Source organism: Synchiropus splendidus, chromosome 10, assembly GCF_027744825.2.
Source record: "Synchiropus splendidus isolate RoL2022-P1 chromosome 10, RoL_Sspl_1.0, whole genome shotgun sequence".
NCBI classification, from domain to species: Eukaryota; Metazoa; Chordata; class Actinopteri; order Syngnathiformes; family Callionymidae; genus Synchiropus; species Synchiropus splendidus.
In genome coordinates, this window is record NC_071343.1 from 14,539,842 (window position 1) to 14,557,073 (window position 17,232).

Sequence of the window (17,232 nt, forward strand, 5' to 3'; positions counted from 1 at the left end):
AATAGGAAACTGTAATCGTTGCATTACTGTATATGCTATATATATTCTTTGATTTTATTGACATTCATTTTCAGATTGTCTATATATATATATATATATATATATATATATATATATATATATATATATATATATATATATATATATATATATATATATATATAAAATCCTGCATATTGGAAGATCTTTATTTAAGTGGATAATATTTATGAGAACAATGGTGAAAAAAAAAACAATATAAAGGCACTTTATTCCAAGGTACGTCTTAAATTATATTTTGCTTAATTTAAAAAAAAAAAAGGTTTTGTTAAAAGGAGCATCAGGCGAATCCAATTTGACAGGAAATAAAGCCCTCAAAGATGATGATGATGATGATGAAGGCGGCGATGATGACGACGATAAATGTATGACATCTTTATTGTTTTGTTGAGGGCAACATAAATACGGACAAAGCGCTGCATGTGGCCCTAATAGCGTAGGTTGCCCGCCTCATCTATAGACAAGGCGTGACACACTCAACTGACCGAGGGGCCACTAAAGGCAGTGAGGGGCCTTTTGTTGTTGTTTTTTTTCTTAGGTCATTCTGTTCCACCTTTAGCATGTGGTTAAAGCCATTTAGAGTGAGGGTCTTATTTGTTTGAGTTAGGTTTTCAGATCAACTTAAATGTTAAATGCAAGTGTTAGCATATAAGATGCTTAATCCCTGAACCTATAGTTCAATTTTTTGGATTTTTTTTTTTTTCGAACCGTCTTGCTTTAGACAAAGAGGGCGTGTCCTGTTGGCCCCTCACACCCATACCACGATTGGCCAGCCAAACTGCACCCTGCAGGCCACAAGTCTCCTGCTATGTTAGCTTGGCTCTATACACGACAAACTGCCACGCACTCTGTGTTCTGACACATTCCCTTTTTGAGCAAGTCTTCACGGAGCATGAATGAACTTCGGTACGGCTCCGCCAATCACAGCATGATCAGACTCGACAAACATCCCGCGGCTTCTTGTTTAATCTTCCCTCCAGTTTGCAGCTAATTGGTGGCAAGCGCTTGTGGACGATTATAGCCGGACCTTGTTTGCCGTGCCTCTTCGGCCGCCTGAGCAAACACGATGGCCCTATCTCCACATGAACAAGCGCACCTGCTCTTCTCCACCAGGCCTCGCAAGCTGTCCCAACAGAGCCCCAACACGTTTAGCAGGAAAGCTGCTGACATTCACAGCAAACTATATTAGACCTCGGGGGACAAAGAGCTGCCGCCTCCCAGGGCTGAGTTCATATCATGCTTGTATTGCCAAGATCACAGCCACAGGAGCGGCTGCCCTGGTGCTCAGAGCATTTTCAGCACTGGGATTAAAGAGAAAAACAACTGTGTTGACTTCATAAATCAATTAAAACAGATGTATTACCGCTTCATCCACGTGAAGCAACTGATGCCTGAGGAGAGATGCACCTCTGTGCGTGCTTTCCTTAATGAAATAAATGACTGCACGCTAATGAAATCAATTTGTTTGTTGTTTTAATCTGCAGCATGGGTTTCATGTACATGTGGGCTCGCCCTTGTCGCAAGTGACTTGGAGCCTTTCAACAATAACAGTGAAAAGTACACCAGTATTGACACGGTGATAGCGACTGTTTGGCTTTTCACTTCAGAAAGGTGGCTCAGGCGGATGGTGACTGAAGCAGAAACCCAAAGCAGCTTTCATAATTGTTCAACAAAGCCCTTTACAGCTCGGATCTTTGGCATTTGCTTCTCGGGATGAACACAAATAGACACACAAATGTCTGCAGATGATTTGAAAAGTGTTTCTCGCAGAGAAATGAGTTTGAAAATAATGGTGATTAAATGGAAAGGGGATTAGTGGAAGCTACTTAATCTTATTCTTCTCTTCTTTAAAAAAAAAATATTTTCAGCATGTTAATCCTCATTGTCTGAGCCTCTGGCAATCGTCGCTTGTAGATGTGAACAATGGAGGATCGTGATACTTGGTGCAACACGTGAGAGCACGTTTCCGAAGGAGGCTCTGACATAACCTTTTTTCTGAGTGAGTGGTGGTGCGGCAGCCGACGGTTGCTGCTGCTGCTGCTGCTGCTGCTGCTGCTGACAGACAGGACAAACAAATGCGTATCAGTGCTAACACCATCTTAATTGTCAGGTGGACGGCAGCTACAGTCCGGCGCGGCAGCCTGATAATGGCCGGGGGTGGACGCAGGCCGTCCAGCGGGCATCTTGGGCCTCATTAGCCGGAGGTTTGCGGGGCAGAAATGAAGCGATTGGTTTGGACTGACCAGCGTTTGGGCCCAGACAATTTTAATTGCTGTCTCTCTCAAATCCAAAACAGGGGGAAAATGATAATACTTCCTGTACATCATGAGTGATCATTAGTGAAGGCAGTGTGAGAATGTGCTGCTGAGAGCTGAAGCCCAACTGCAAGAAGGTCATGGGCTCAAATACTGAACTGGATCTTGGATAGTTTCTATTCCGAGATGTCGGTCCACTGTCTCTTTATCCAGCTACCAGTGCAATGATACTGTAGGGTACAATACTGTGAACAGAAGAAGAAAGTTCGGCATGGTATGTTACAGCAAGTGATGAAGTGCCATATGGTTAGTGTTGGGATTGTACATAGTAGTAAGGGAGTAGTATGCAGGTCGCAGTATGCACAGTCTGCATATGGCATAGTATAGCAAGTTATAGTATGGTAAAAAACAAGGTAACAGGGGTGGACAATTACATTTCCTGAAAGGGCCACAATGTATATTGTAAGGGGCCGTCAAGCCAAAAGCTAAAAGTGAATAGTTAATACATAAATAATAGTTACAAAATTTAAATTCAACATAAATGAAGTTACTAAAATATCATAAATCCAGGAGAAGACAAGAAAAGTATATTTTATACACATTTGATTTAAGATTCCAAACCAAAATTAATAAACATATTTTAAATATCTTCATTTATTTACTGACTTTGAGGGACAAGGAACCATGTTACAATGAGGGTTTGAAATTAAAATATTCCAATTTTGTTGTAGAATCGTATATAACTATTAATTGCTGTGGGGGGGAAACAGACAAAATGGTGGAAATTGAAAATTAAGACTTAATAATAAGAAGAAGAAGAATGGATAGAAATCAAGTAGTAGTGATTGATGATGGATGTTACTTTACTTCTTTTAGTTATACTTGGATCTCACAAGGGCCACTCGTATATAGTATTGTATATGTAGTATTGTATTGCATTGTATAGTATAGTATAGTATAGTATAGTATAGTATAGTATAGTATAGTATAGTATAGTATTGTATAGTATAGCGTAGTATAGTATTGTATTGTATAGTATAGTATTGTATAGTATAGCGTAGTATAGTATTGTATTGCATTGTATAATACAGTGTTGTATAGTATAGTAGTTATGGGATTAACTACAGCCTTTTCCTCTTCAGTCCTATTTCAACAGTGGGACCTGTTCACATATTTATTGAATTTAATGACGGCAGAAAAGAAACATTTTGTCGAGAGTCTCATCACGGCGCTGCTCCCACAGTGATTTCGTCCAACTCAACACAGAGAGTGTGTCAGTGATGGTGGAGTACACGAGGGGGTGAAGGTCTGAGCTTGTTCTTGTCACACTCTGGGTGGCAGCTGATGTGAGGCGCACTGAACTCCACTGGAATACATGCAGATTAGCTCTTACTCTTGAGGACCATTTGGAAAATGTCACCTTTTACCCAGCAATGGAGCAAAAGACGGTTTGTTGTCGGGACATTGGTTGTTTTGCGACCGCCTGATCTCTCGGCAATTGCTCTGTTTGTCCTCCCGCTCGCAGCCTGATTCAAACGCGTGTCGATAATATTTTGATGGGACTCAGCAACAACCCATTTCATAAAAACAGCCCCAGTGATGGGCGACAGGGGACAGAGATTGATTTATAAATCTGATCACTCCACCGTGCCACACCAAACGTGTGCGGCGGCTAGTGAAGCACCAGAGGTCGTCCTCCAGCAGGAAGCTCCCATCACTTGAGACAATCTACTCTGATTTTCTATCAGCCATTATAATGGCCACAACCCGACGCAGAGCAGGAAACGCCGCCGCTGCTTTCACGCTAGCTTTGATCGACTTTTCCAATTTCCCCGCCGCAAAATTGTCAATTCCTGAGACAAAACACTCATCCTCTAAAGCTGCAGTACGACACTTAGCACAATCATCACGGTGCAACTTCTAATTTCCCCATCCACATCTACTTCACGCCGCTCCTCTCAGGGCAGATTGTGCCCACCAGCTTTGGGTGTAATCTGAGATCATCTGAAGCGTCTCTGCTGTATTTGGCCTGGGATGTGATGGAAATCATCATCAGTCAACCTGCCATTCCAGTGGGGTTCAGCAACTAGGTCAAAGACATGCAGCCCGAGACGCCTGAGAGAAATGTGTCAACATCTGCTGGTAAGTGAGGGACACTGCAGCTGTTGTCTCGTTCAGAACGCAGAGGGTTTGTGAGTCCGGATCACAACCACTCACCACTCAGAATGCCAGGGAGTTGTGTCAGTACCAAAAGAGATGAAAGAAAGCATCCAGAAGGAAAACAACATCATTGCATTCACTGTAGTTTCTTGACTATAAGCCACTGAACTGCAGTCTGAACCCTGCAGCTTATACATTGACGCAGCCAATATATAGATTTTTACAGGCTTAACAGTGTCATGCTGACAAAATATTGTGCCTTGTCACATCAAACCGATGAAATCACAGGCATTTTATTTCCCTTAAAGCGCTGAAAATGCGCTGTTTTCACCTGTGTGTCCGCAGCTCAGCCAACAGAGCCGATCTCCTGAAGACCGGAGAAAAGAAGCAGCAGCTGAGACCTGCTGTGGTGTTGGACCTTGAGTGAATAAAAGATTCAAGTTCAAAACGCTGCAGACCTTTTGTTTCATGAGTCAGTCTCGATGCTGGACCCCGTTTTCAAAACTACTTTATAAGTGATCCTCATGCATTTTTAAGCACAGACAGCACCACTGCACCCGCGGCTTATAGACATTAATGCTAGATCTATTTTCCTTCTTACATTTAGTGGGTGTGGCTAATATTCCGGTGCGCTCTAGAGTCTGGATATTTCAGTACTTTTGCTTTTCGCTTTCCCCATAAAGGGTTGACACAGTGATATTGTCCGGTATGCAAGAGCTTCAAAAACATATGAACATACAAAAGTTCAACTGCCAATGGTACAATTCAGTTCTTAACCTTTATGATCACGGGGCCCACTTTTTCCCGAACGAATCCTTCCCGGGCCTATTCAACTAATAGAACTGATTCATTTCTCTTTATTTCATTTGTGATCAATAACCATATTTAATCTACTTACACATAAACAAACTCAAACCTTGGGAAATGGCATGAAACCATGTGATCACAAAGATAATAATTTGTCATTGAAAAGTCCAACCAGCAGCAGAACCAGCTGCAAGTCATGTTCATCAAACTTACTGTAGAAAAAAGAAAAAAAAAAGCACTTTATGCAAATTGGGGGAAAAATGAATAAAATTCTGAATAAAATAAATATAATAAAACCATGTCTAAATATCATGAGATAAAAATAATATATTGGTGGGGGCATCACTTTCTTTATATTTTTTTCTTTTCAAGAACTTCTCCATAGTTGGTAACTATCACAGATTTGCAGCTGTCAATTCAATTCAATGACACTACTACTACTACTACTACTGCCACCATATGTGGCAAGTGTATTATAACTGAGTGTCTCATGGCCCTCACAGCCCAAAAGTGCAAAACAAAAAAAACTTTTAGTGGCCCTCTAGGAGGCGCTCGCTGCCCAACCATTTTTCAAGAAGAAAAACCAGAGCATCTCTTGTGTTGGGAGGTGGGCTGGGTGGTGAAGGAGGATGTTTCCTTGTCTTTGACAGCCAGCCACGGAGTCACTGTTTACTTACATGACATCTGGGTGAAAGCTCACTCCCTGATACAGACTCTGAAAATATATATTATTCTTGAGAACATCAAGCCAAAACAATTCAGTCCTACTGGTTCAGACTGTGAGAAACTAAAACGACGGTGATGTTTCTGGCACTTCTTAGACCTAAGGTCTTTGGCTAAAAATAAGCAGTGTTTTGGAGAGGGGGTTTCAGGAGATCGATTACTAGACAATTACTGATGGAAGCAGCAGGTCGCCGCCTCCTTATCGCTGCCTTCCTTGCTAAATGGAGATTATCACACTGGATTGGGCCACTTCCTACGTGCAGATCAATGGAAATAAATCCATGCACCAGAGTGGACCGTGCAAAGACAGGTATCCATGAATCTCTATTTGCGATGTGTGATGTGTGTGTGCGCATACACATCACACATCACACATATATATATATATATATATATATATATATATATATATATATATATATATATATATATGTGAGTGTGAGTTTGCCCCCTGCTGTGGTCGATCTGACCCCCACTGAGACCCCGGACTGGAACCGCAGCTAATTAAAGCTTCAGTTCAATGTTGGCGCGGTGGAACTTCTGGTCCCCTCAACAATTAAGTGCAGGATTCTCATCTGGTCTCCAGCGAGATGAAAAAGGCGGAGTTGATTATCCCCCTCGCGCTCCCCTGTCCCGTCTCATTATTGGATTCACTTGGTTGACTGAGGGCCCAGTATCGAGCAGTCGGCAACAAGAGGTTGAACCAAGTTTCAGACATCAGAGCGGAGATGCTGTTTGCTGGGAGGCTGGACAGTCGTCTGGAGAGCCATCCAACGTATCACTGCATTACAGTATTAAAATGTGGGCCTGTCTGGAATTTCAAAGAGGAACAATGAGGTTTCTTAATGGTATGTTCTGCTCACTGAAGTGCTGGATGAATCTCACTTGCCTTCATGAACGTTGGTGGTGGAATCCAGGGCTGTAAAGCAGTTAAATATTTTACACGTGTTGCAGAATCCATGGCTCATCTATCGACAGGTAGTGGCGATGAGGTGGAGAGAGGACCACCTCCTCCCCTGAAGTCACGTCATCGGCAACAAGCTTTGTCTCACCACAGTCCTGTTTTGCTTTGGGAGTTGTTTATTTAGCCCCAAGTGTTTGCAGTAATTGGCTGGTGAGTTTTGCGCCTCTGAGCCCAGATGGATGAAAGACAAAGTGGCTGAGCATGAATCTGAAAAATAAAACATGGATTGTTGTTTTTCTCAAATAATACGAGTCAGATTTATGTTTTTAGATTTACCTTCTCTGCTGTTCCCACTCGTGCTTCGGTTCTGTTCACAGTACCAAACATAGAGATGCAAAAAACAAAAGGTCCCGTATAATTCATTTCAGTTAGTGAATAAATCAAGTAAACGTAAGTTTACAAGAAGGTGAGTTGCTTCTTCTGTGTATCAGCAAGCGCAGTAACAGGCCTGAATGAGGTGGTGAATGAAGAACTAAACTGAATTAATGAGTGAGTTACAGGAAGTTAACTTGTTGAGCAAAACTGAGCAAAGTATCTTCCTTAAATGTAAGGACTTCCTTCCTGAATGGAGATGTAAATATGCGGACAACCATTGTAATGTCAGACCCATTATTATGAATTATTTACTTTGTTGCTGCATGATTTTCATTTTACAATCTTTTGTCAGTCTTCTTCTTCTTGAATTGACAGACTGAACTCTGCTTTTGTGTAATGCTGCCCCCCACAGTCTGAGGACGTATCGGCATTTGAGGGGGGGTCCCATTTCCAAGTCACACTTGGTTTTGAGGGTTAAGATGGAGGATTATCATCTGTGGTATGAGCTGTTTGTGAGGTGGAGCTTCATCAGGGTGGGCATTCATCCTAAGAATCTGAGTCAGTCAAGTTCTCTCTTGCTCTCTTGTTATGCTCCGACTGCATAACTGCAATCTCCCTCGACAGTGAGGTGTTTTTCAAACTCAAAATACTGAAAACTTTGAAAGAAACAAGTTCTGGTCGGACAGAAGTTACAGGCATGTTGTGTGAAGTAGTAACTCCATCTGGCTCCACATCTGCAGCTTAAATGCTGCAATATTGTTGTCGCAATAGTGGAGCTTCAAGGGTTTAGTCAGAAGTAAAGGTGAGCCAAACCAAGCTCTTTATTGTGCAGACACAATGAGGGCAGATCTCTTTCAATAACTGATATGGTTAAACTTCACTACTTTATCAACCATTAGCTTGTTATAAATAAGACTGAAGTACTTTGCAGTCAGTTTGCATTCTTTCCTGATGAGCTTCACACCTGTGCTCAGCAGGAGTCGGAGAACAATTATCTGCGAACTGTAACTGAAGTTGCATACGCAAAAAAATAAATTGAATGTATTTGTTTCCATCTGAGAAAAATGACATTCAGTGGCTCTCACTGTTCCGAGCTAAAGTGGATTTCTGTTTTTGCTTCGCTTTCCTTCCCCTGTTTCACTGAGTGTAGGGGTTATTTTCCAGGAAGTAAACAAGCCACTGAATGATCGCATTGTTAGTTTGACTGTTATGGAAGTGTAACATCTGTATGTGCCTAAGAAAGAAAATGTAACAAGGACTCCAGGAAGAATAGCTGCTGTATATGTGCTGTGCCTGATGCTGGCCCCAAATAAACAATGATACCCTGCTTTCGTATTGATGTGCTGTTGTCAGAAATACCAGATAACCGCCCTTTGCACTTAGTAAAACTTGCCACATTTCAATGACCTCACACTGTTGCAGATGGTGGTCAAGTCAAAGTGAACGTGTTTTGTGGTGGGAGAAGAGTCAAAGAGTAAGTGGGAGGAAGACTCACCAGATTGTAGATAAATATATAAATAAATAAATGGGTGAGTTGTAAAAGGTAATGAGAGCAGCGATGATATATGACTTTGAGAGCATGGTGCTGACAAATTGACAGTTCATACTGAGATTTTTTTTTCCCTTCCTACTGCGATGGACAAAATTGGAAATTACTGCATGAGACAGACAGCTAGGGAAGACAGTTGGGAGATGGAGTAACAGAGGTGAAAAGGAGCTGATATAAAGCATAAGATGGACAGAGAGCACCGCAGTAGATGGTGGACTATATATATATATATATATATATATATATATATATATATATATATATATATATATATATATATATATATATATATATATATATATATGTATATATATATATATAGCTAGGATGATAACAACAACAACAAATATGGAGGAATCCCTGAACAAAAGCAAACAAAAGCATCCGTTTGTTTTTTTTCAGGGAGGTTTTTCACTACACAATGGCCAGGGTTTCCACTACTCTGAATGTACTTGAAATTCTTATAAAATTGAAATTCTTATGCAAATATTTTCAAGACATGAAAAGAGCATTAGTTTAAATAAGGTGATATAAAAACTTTAATATAGCCACCATCGTGATTTATTGTGCATTGTTGTCAAACTGATGCAAAATAAACAATATTGTTGTTTAAATGTATGTATGGGTCCATCATTTGATTCAGTAATATACCAAATTCATTCACATGGAAAAATGTGGCGTCTTGTGCCAAATATTACATATATATATATATATATATATATATATATATATATATATATATATATATATATATATATATATATATATATATATATATGTTAACATATAACATGTTGGTAGGTCTTATTTATTGAAGCACAGATACAGTTTTTATTGAGGTTTGTGGTTTTCCTCATTGTGCATTCCTGAGCTCGGGCTTGGTGCCTTTGAACCGTGGAGAGGTGGTCAGATCATGTGCCTCCTCCTTTTCAGAGCCACAGTGGACCACAGATAAGACCTCCATTAGGACCATTATTTTAGAACATCTCACCCCTTAATGGAGTCCCGTGGACCCGCCACAGGCCTCTATCTTATCCTCGCGGGCCCAGTAACCAGCCGAGGCTTTTGCTTCCTCCTGGCGTGAGACTGTCTGAAGCCACTGTGGGTCCCAGCAGGACCCCTGCTGAGAGCCAGGCCAGCCACTGATGCGTTGTCAGCGCTGTAACAACAGCTATTAATACCTCTGCAGTGGCTCCTTCAAATGAGCCTTGCAAACATTGTGATTATCTACAAGATGAACAGAGATCTGCGAGTCTTTAAAATGGGAGTAGCAAAAACTCTAAATTGCTCATTAGGATTAATTGTTGGGAAGAAGAGCAAGGAGAAAATTACATATTTCTTTTTAATGCGCGGGGAAACTTGCACGGTCCACAACAAGCTCATTGCCAAAACAGGTCTAATGGAGCATTAAATCAGATCTACACAGTTACGCTGCACTCACCACCTCCACCCCGTCGCTCTGGTTTGTTTACCATCTCAGAGGTTCAAATGTGTATTGTAAAACTCTGGTCATTTATTCTGGTGTTGTCTTCAACATGTTATGTGAGAAAGAAAGACAGTACGGAAATCAATATGGCAAGGAGGATGAAATATCTCGCATGAGTCACAGTAACAGGATAGTCATATTTACAGTAACAGGGTCGAAGGCATTGACTGTGTGTACGAGGTACTTCCTGGAAACTTTTCACACTGGGGATCTGGAGTGACACCTGAGGGAAATCAACCTGAAGACCCATTCAGCAAAGTTCATTTAGAGTTATTGGAGAAAAGAAAATTATTTATTGGGAAGGGGCACATTTTATTTTGTTTTGATGAGAGCCAGGTATTTAAATACATAGAGTATATGCACGAGTTTGTACTCTGTGTGTCTACATCTGTATACAGTACAGTATGTTACGGCCATTCACTATTCCAAATCCAAATTCCTGTCACTTCAACTCATGTCATGAGTAGCACGTCATGTTACAGTATAAAAGCTAGCCAAACATTGGCGACAACAGCTTACATTAGCAAAACAGGCCAAGAAAGAATGAGACCAACTACAAGCAAAATGCGCCCCGACGTGGAGAAAACTATGCGACTGACACTTGCCTCAGTATGAAACTGGATTTGGTGCTGGTGCCTCTCCTCTACGAAATCAATAATACATTTGTTCAACATGTTGCCTGGATATGTATGTGTGTGTTATAATGGGATGCTTATGAAGAGCCTTCACCTAAACATAGCTACAGACATCAAGTACGCTGTCTCAAATGCAGTTATGGCGACATTGAATCAACTTGGTATGTTGTAGAAAAAAAAAAAAAACAGATGGGTACAGCTTGGATGACATAGCCAACTCTGTCTGGATGAGGACTGTTGGGACGCAATCGTTTTTTCCCAGGTACCTACTGTGTTCTGCGTTCATTTCGTCCATATTTTCCACAAAGCTTAAGGATACGGACCAAGCCGTGCAGTGTGGGGGCAGTGTTGCTGTTACTACGAGATACGTAGTTGTAATGAGACACAAAGCGGACATAATGATGGTACAAATTCTCGATCCTCCAGTCCCGATATATTTGTCGGCCTCACCAACCACCGCCTCCTACAATGCTGCCTCCATTTTCCTCTTTTGTGCAAGAGATCGGTTTTCAAAACTGCTTCCTCAGTCGCTATCTTTGTTTGGAGCTTGTTGTTGTCAAAAGGTTTTACTATGGGCTGCCCCCCCTGCTGGATATATCGGCAAACAGCAATACCAACGTACGCATTGGATAAAAACATACTGTAACATCTTGAAAAGGACTGGTAAGTCTTTGTATTTAAAAGAAGAAAAATGGGTCTTGATACTGAACTTTTAAAAGACGAGAAGTTTTATATTTTCATTCCATTCCATCGAAACAAATCCTGCGTTTCCTGGATGGTTACTGATAAAAAAAAAAAAAAGAAAAAGAAAGTATGCGACAAGCACCATTTTTGTTGAATAAGAGCCCAATTTTGAGGTTGCAAAAACAGTTTTATTCAACAGCAAATGCCATTACTTCCTTCTGCATCATTGTCGTCTACAAAAAAAGGCCAGAATGTTCAAACAGCAGCCAGCGGTACATCAAAACATGACACTCCTATCACTACACCATGCACTTGAAGCTAACGTGAAACAATACATGTGAGACCAGCGCTAGAGACGTGATTGGATATTCTTCTGAATGCCGAGTAGGCACTTTTCAGGGCTCTCATGTCCCAGCAGTGTTGATGTCACTCTCAGTATTTAGCAGATTAGCTTGAGAAATAAACACTCAGCTCCCGTGGTCAGCGTTTCACCTTCCACCATTTCAAATATAGCTCACTATGCTTTTTCAATACGTGGACCATCCGCTCAGGTTTTAAAGCGTCTTATAAAAATAAGTGGTTCTGTATGTACAACATCGGCGACAACAACAACGTCTCCACTTATGTACACGGATGTCGAGTTTTGTTGCTGGTTAACGGTGAAATATTGGGTGAAGTTTCCGGTTCCTACGTTGACGATTCAGCAGTCAAAGCATGTTTCATCCCGTTTGGTCTTTAAATGAATCAAATAAAAATGACACAAAACTACAACTGTTATTATAATATTTTAAAGGCACACGTACAGTATTTTGCCTGCTCTAAGACTAGTGTACATGATGGTGTTGTACTTATTACAGCTAAAGAAACAGCTTTGTTGAGAAACATTAAGACTGATTTAATTTTTTTGTTTTATAGAACACGTTTCTGGCGTCTTCAATACATTTTAGAAGAAATGTATTGAAGACGTTTTCTTCTGCAACCGACTGTTATAACAAAACATATGAACTGAAGTCACATGGAAGGTGCAAGATTTATAACTTTCAGTGGGGTCTCTTCCACTAGGCCTGTCCAACATCAGGCCCGTGGGCCATGTGCAGCCCTTTATCAGATGCCCAACGGCCCACAGCCACAGTGTCAGTCAAAAAAAAAAAAAAAAAAAAAAAAAAAATTCAGAGATTTCAGACAAATTCTGCAAGTCCAAGGAAAACGACTGGTTATCACTGGCAATGCTAACTGCTAGCTGAAGCTGTCTAAGCCTTTTTATTTTGTACTTGAATAGGATATTCAATATGATAAAAATATCAACTAAGACTGGTTTTGATGAAAATATTTGACAGTGTCGGTCCTACACCAAATGCTACATTGAAAAAGAAGGTAAACAAAATGTAAATTAAAGAGTAAAGCTTCGACCCTACCACTCATGGCTGAAAGATATTATCTAATCGATATGAACATTAAAAATGTTAAGCCTGGAAAATGACAACAGGCAGCACTCAAACAAGCCAGCAGCTAATTTGATGATGTAGCTACTACTTTACGGAGGCAGATGGTGGACACCTGCCACTTCACTCTGAGCAACATTTGTGGGTGTGTTCTTATCACCGTACTGGAATATACAGTATGAAAACTGTCCCCGCCAAGTCCTGGAGATGAGGGAGGCTGTAGGTACCTAGTAAGCAGAGAGCGAATTTGACTGGCTCAGAGTGTGAAGAGGGATATTCATCCTGTGATGAAGTTCTTCATTGTAGCGTATAACAGAGAGTGACACTGCTTCTGTTGTAGTGACAGCGCGTCTGTTCTCTAAGAGTCCACTGGGAGCACATACTAGAGCTGATGCTTTACTGAGTAACAGGAATGTGGGGGAAAAAAAACGGGGAAGTACTGACAGAAGGCGTGGGAGAAAATACACTGTGAATTGTAGTAGAGGCAACAGTCCCGGCGTGAAGGACAGTGATGATGCCCAGCCATCATCATCCTCATTGTTGCTTCACAGATGAGGAAGAATGTCTCCAGTGGATCAGATAAACATCTGTAAAAGTGATGTAATTCACTATGGCCAGCGCTGGGTAACGTCATAACACATTTGATTAGAGATGAATTTACTTCCCTCCGAAACTTTGGGTCAAGAGTTTTCTGTTTTAGAGTAAACCTTTATCTTTAGCAGCTTTCAAGCTACGGCTTTTTTGAAATAATGATATGAAAGTGGAATATTTCATTGAAGATACTCTGCCGCCCAAAATGTCATTAAATCAAAGGACTCAATTTCCAGTAGCAGTGGCAAAAGTCAGGCATCTGTATCATAATGTTTATTTTATTTTATTTGTGTGTGTGTGTGTGTGTGTGTGTACAGTACCTGGTTTATCCCTACTTGTGGGGACCAATTCTTAACATAACACCTCCTTGCGTGGACCTTATGCCTTTGTGGGGACCATTTGGCTGGACCAATGCAAGCAATAATTTAAGGACGAAGACATCAGAATAACAGGATCATAATAATTTTAGAGTTTAGAGCCCCATTAAGTTTAGCCATTTGTTTTGGATGGTTAGGTTTCGGGTGAGCATTATGGCAATGAGCAGACCCCACAAACATAGAGATACAAACGTGTATGTGTCGTGTTTGGGGTTTGTTTTTTTCACAAAACCCATAGTCATATAGAATCATATCGATATCAAGCGTTAATTATTATTATTATTATTATTTAAATGAATGCAAATTCTGATAATATTGTGAGGCAAACAGAGCTTCAGATTAGAATTTAAAATCATCTAACAAAACTCAGGACGTGTGCTCTGTTGTGAATACTCACTGTCCCGTTTTGAGATCATTCACCTGTAAGGCCAGGTCTGAGGCGCACTCTAACAAAGTGGTGGTTGACCCGCTGGCCTTGTCCCTGAAAACATGAGCGGACAGCCAGGACTGTGTTTTTCTACAAGGGCAAAATTAACTTGAATAAATGTTAACGGCTTAAGGACTGTGAGAGTGTAAAGAGCACGGCAAGGGTTTACAGCACATCTAGCAACATCAGCCTTTAAATGTCAGTCCAGCTCCCCCCAGAGGTGCTCAGCTATGACCAGGGAATTTGCCCCAAAACACATTCAAATAACTCGATATGTCATTAGCAGATATTTCACATTGATCTCTGCCTTCTATATCCCAGGTAGGTTCAGTGACATGATGTGATGAGAGTAACTGTTGCCCCCCCAAGACCCTCCCTCAACACCAGCGCAGATAAGACTCGCACTAATCCTGCAGCATAAAGCTCTGTGGAATAATGGTCCAGTAGCTAACAGTGGATTAACTGGCACCGAGGTTTCCAGCAGCTGGACCACAGAGTCATCGCTCCCCAGACAGAAATGAAGTTCTCTTTGCCATGAAAATGCTACGGCTCTTCACACCACTTGAGTGACAGGTGCAACTTCTCTCGCTACTGAAAAGGGATCCAAGCAGAAAGGCTGCTCTCATGGATGAGACCCCGGCAACCCGGGACAAAAAGCCCGGCTGATGAAAGGAGCGATGTTTGGAGCCACCTGCTGAAGGAGTGCAGGCTCAGGCCGGCTAATTGGATGGAGGATGAGAAGCATCAGATGTTCAGGGTCATGTTGCGGAGCAGCCACTGCTGGGAGCGGCTGCCGCTGCAGTCACGCAGGGTCGGGACCAACTTGTCTTCCTCGGAAGGCATGTCCAAACACTGGTTGCTGTTCACATGCAGCAGAGTGAGTCTCTGTAGGGAGAGAGGTACAGCAGGCTTTTAACATGATGCGATCAGAGTCAACTGGAACAAACATCAGCCGGTGTGTGAAAGAAAACTCCGCCGCAGAGGATCTCCTGCAGAGACACCACGGATCACTCAAACCAGCTACAGTCAAAATATAAAAATAAATATATGCCCTGATAGCAAAAGTCAGTGTGTCGCTGAAATGAAACAGTGTTTCTTTAGGAGCAAACTAATATGAGAAAATAGTACACGATCAGCTAACTGCCAGGACCACAGAGAATCCACTCAGCTGTCAGCACAATGCTTTGCTTTGCAAGCTGAAAGATGATTTCAAGCATCCTGCACGGTGGAGAGCAAAGGCAGAGTCATACTTGGAAGGCTTTGTCGGTCACTTTGGGTCATGTCACAAGAATACAGTCTTGCTTTGGAAACAATCTGCTACTGTTTCATTGTAATAAAATCACACTTGTTTGACGAAGACATTTTAGATAGACAGCACCTTTAACTCTTCTTTACACCGCATCCATTGCCTAAATAAAATTGTAATGATGGACCAGCTGGATTTGAACCCACAACTGTCCTGCTGTGAGTCTGCATCACCACTCACTATTTGCTCCTTGAAAAAAAAAAAAAAGCTCATCACAGCAAAAGCGCAGGTGAACAGAGGGGATTCTCACATCTATAAATAGAATACAAGTAGATTTTAGGCAACATTTTTCATCACAGAAGACATTTCAAAATGTCACAACGGCAAATAACAGGATTTCAGCTTCCTACTGCATCTGTCTTGTTCATGTTTTTTCCTTTCTTATTTTTTTTTTTTTTTTACCATTTTGACAAGTCTAATCTTTGTGTTCTAGCAAAGGTCACAAGTGTTGAATTTGGGTAAGACTGATCATCATAATTAGTTTGTCTCGCATGTCACAATGAGAGCAGGATCTTTTCGCTGCTTTAATTAGTCCTCAGTTACAGGACTGAAACTCTCTGCATCTACATGGAAAAACAAAAAACAAGGGGAGCAACTGAGTTCCACAACATCTGCTTCAATATCATGCACTTTCTAGTCCGGTATTGCAAGTGTTTTGCTGGTATAAATGTAATGGGATCATCTCCATATTGCAAGTGCTGAATCATGCTTTCATTTATCATGAGAAACAAAAAAACAATATATATTTGCTGGAGTTCAGATGCATCAACACCAAGATTGTTCTTCTAAAATGACTTCTCGACATGACTAAGCAGCTGCATTCGTTCATAATGTCAAGAAGTTACAGATACCTAATGTACAGATACTACACGTGCTGCAGCGCCCCCCACAGCCGGAGGGAGTATTGCAAATAGAAGTTGTGACAGTAATATCATCCTGAAACCAAGGTTAACATAAGTCTTCAGCGACCGTAATGAGTTTTCTCTGGGGCCTTCAGAGGCTTTTCACACTGCAGACTGTTTCGAGATAAACTGTGTTCGGTACACAAGCAAACTTGGGACTTGATCCCAACTGGAGAGCTGCACCTCGACCCGGGAAGCTCTCCGCAGGGGGTCGAGCTTCTGGCCAGATGACGGAAACTATGTGAACAGTGCAACACAAACATGATAAATGCCTGGCAGTAAAGGGTCTGATCGCTGTCTGGGCGCCGTTCAAAAACAACTTCTAAAACTGAAGACTGGTGCTGGGGAACTGGAGCGTAGCGCAGCAGTCTCGCTATGTGTGCGGCTGTTTGATAACTCACCTGTTTTCGCCTTTATTAGGCTAATAAACATCTGATGTCTGCATGAAGAGAACAGCTAGGAGGAAAGACGCTGTTTTTTTCCATAGTCACTGAAGGTTACCAGACTATTAAGTGATCATTTTTGACGTCTGGATCTGTACTTCACTGACAAAAATATTCTAGATATATA

General features: G+C 41.3%; 1 protein-coding gene across 5 annotated transcripts in view; it reads right to left on the reverse strand.

Annotated features, from left to right (window-relative positions):
- Positions 1-11,817: 11,817 nt before the first annotated feature.
- The window catches only part of galnt13 (UDP-N-acetyl-alpha-D-galactosamine:polypeptide N-acetylgalactosaminyltransferase 13), a 40,662-nt gene continuing 35,247 nt past the window's right edge, over positions 11,818-17,232 (reverse strand). For 4 of the 5 annotated variants that reach the window (XR_008415996.1, XM_053878143.1, XM_053878140.1 and 1 more), the window contains one exon: positions 15,193-15,339. Coding sequence is in view for 1 of the 5 variants with exons in the window: in XM_053878144.1 (XP_053734119.1) it covers positions 15,199-15,339 (141 nt within the window). In the remaining 4 variants the exon portion in view is untranslated. Of the gene's footprint in view, positions 15,340-17,232 lie in introns of all 5 variants that reach the window. The other variant, XM_053878144.1, reaches the window with a different exon arrangement.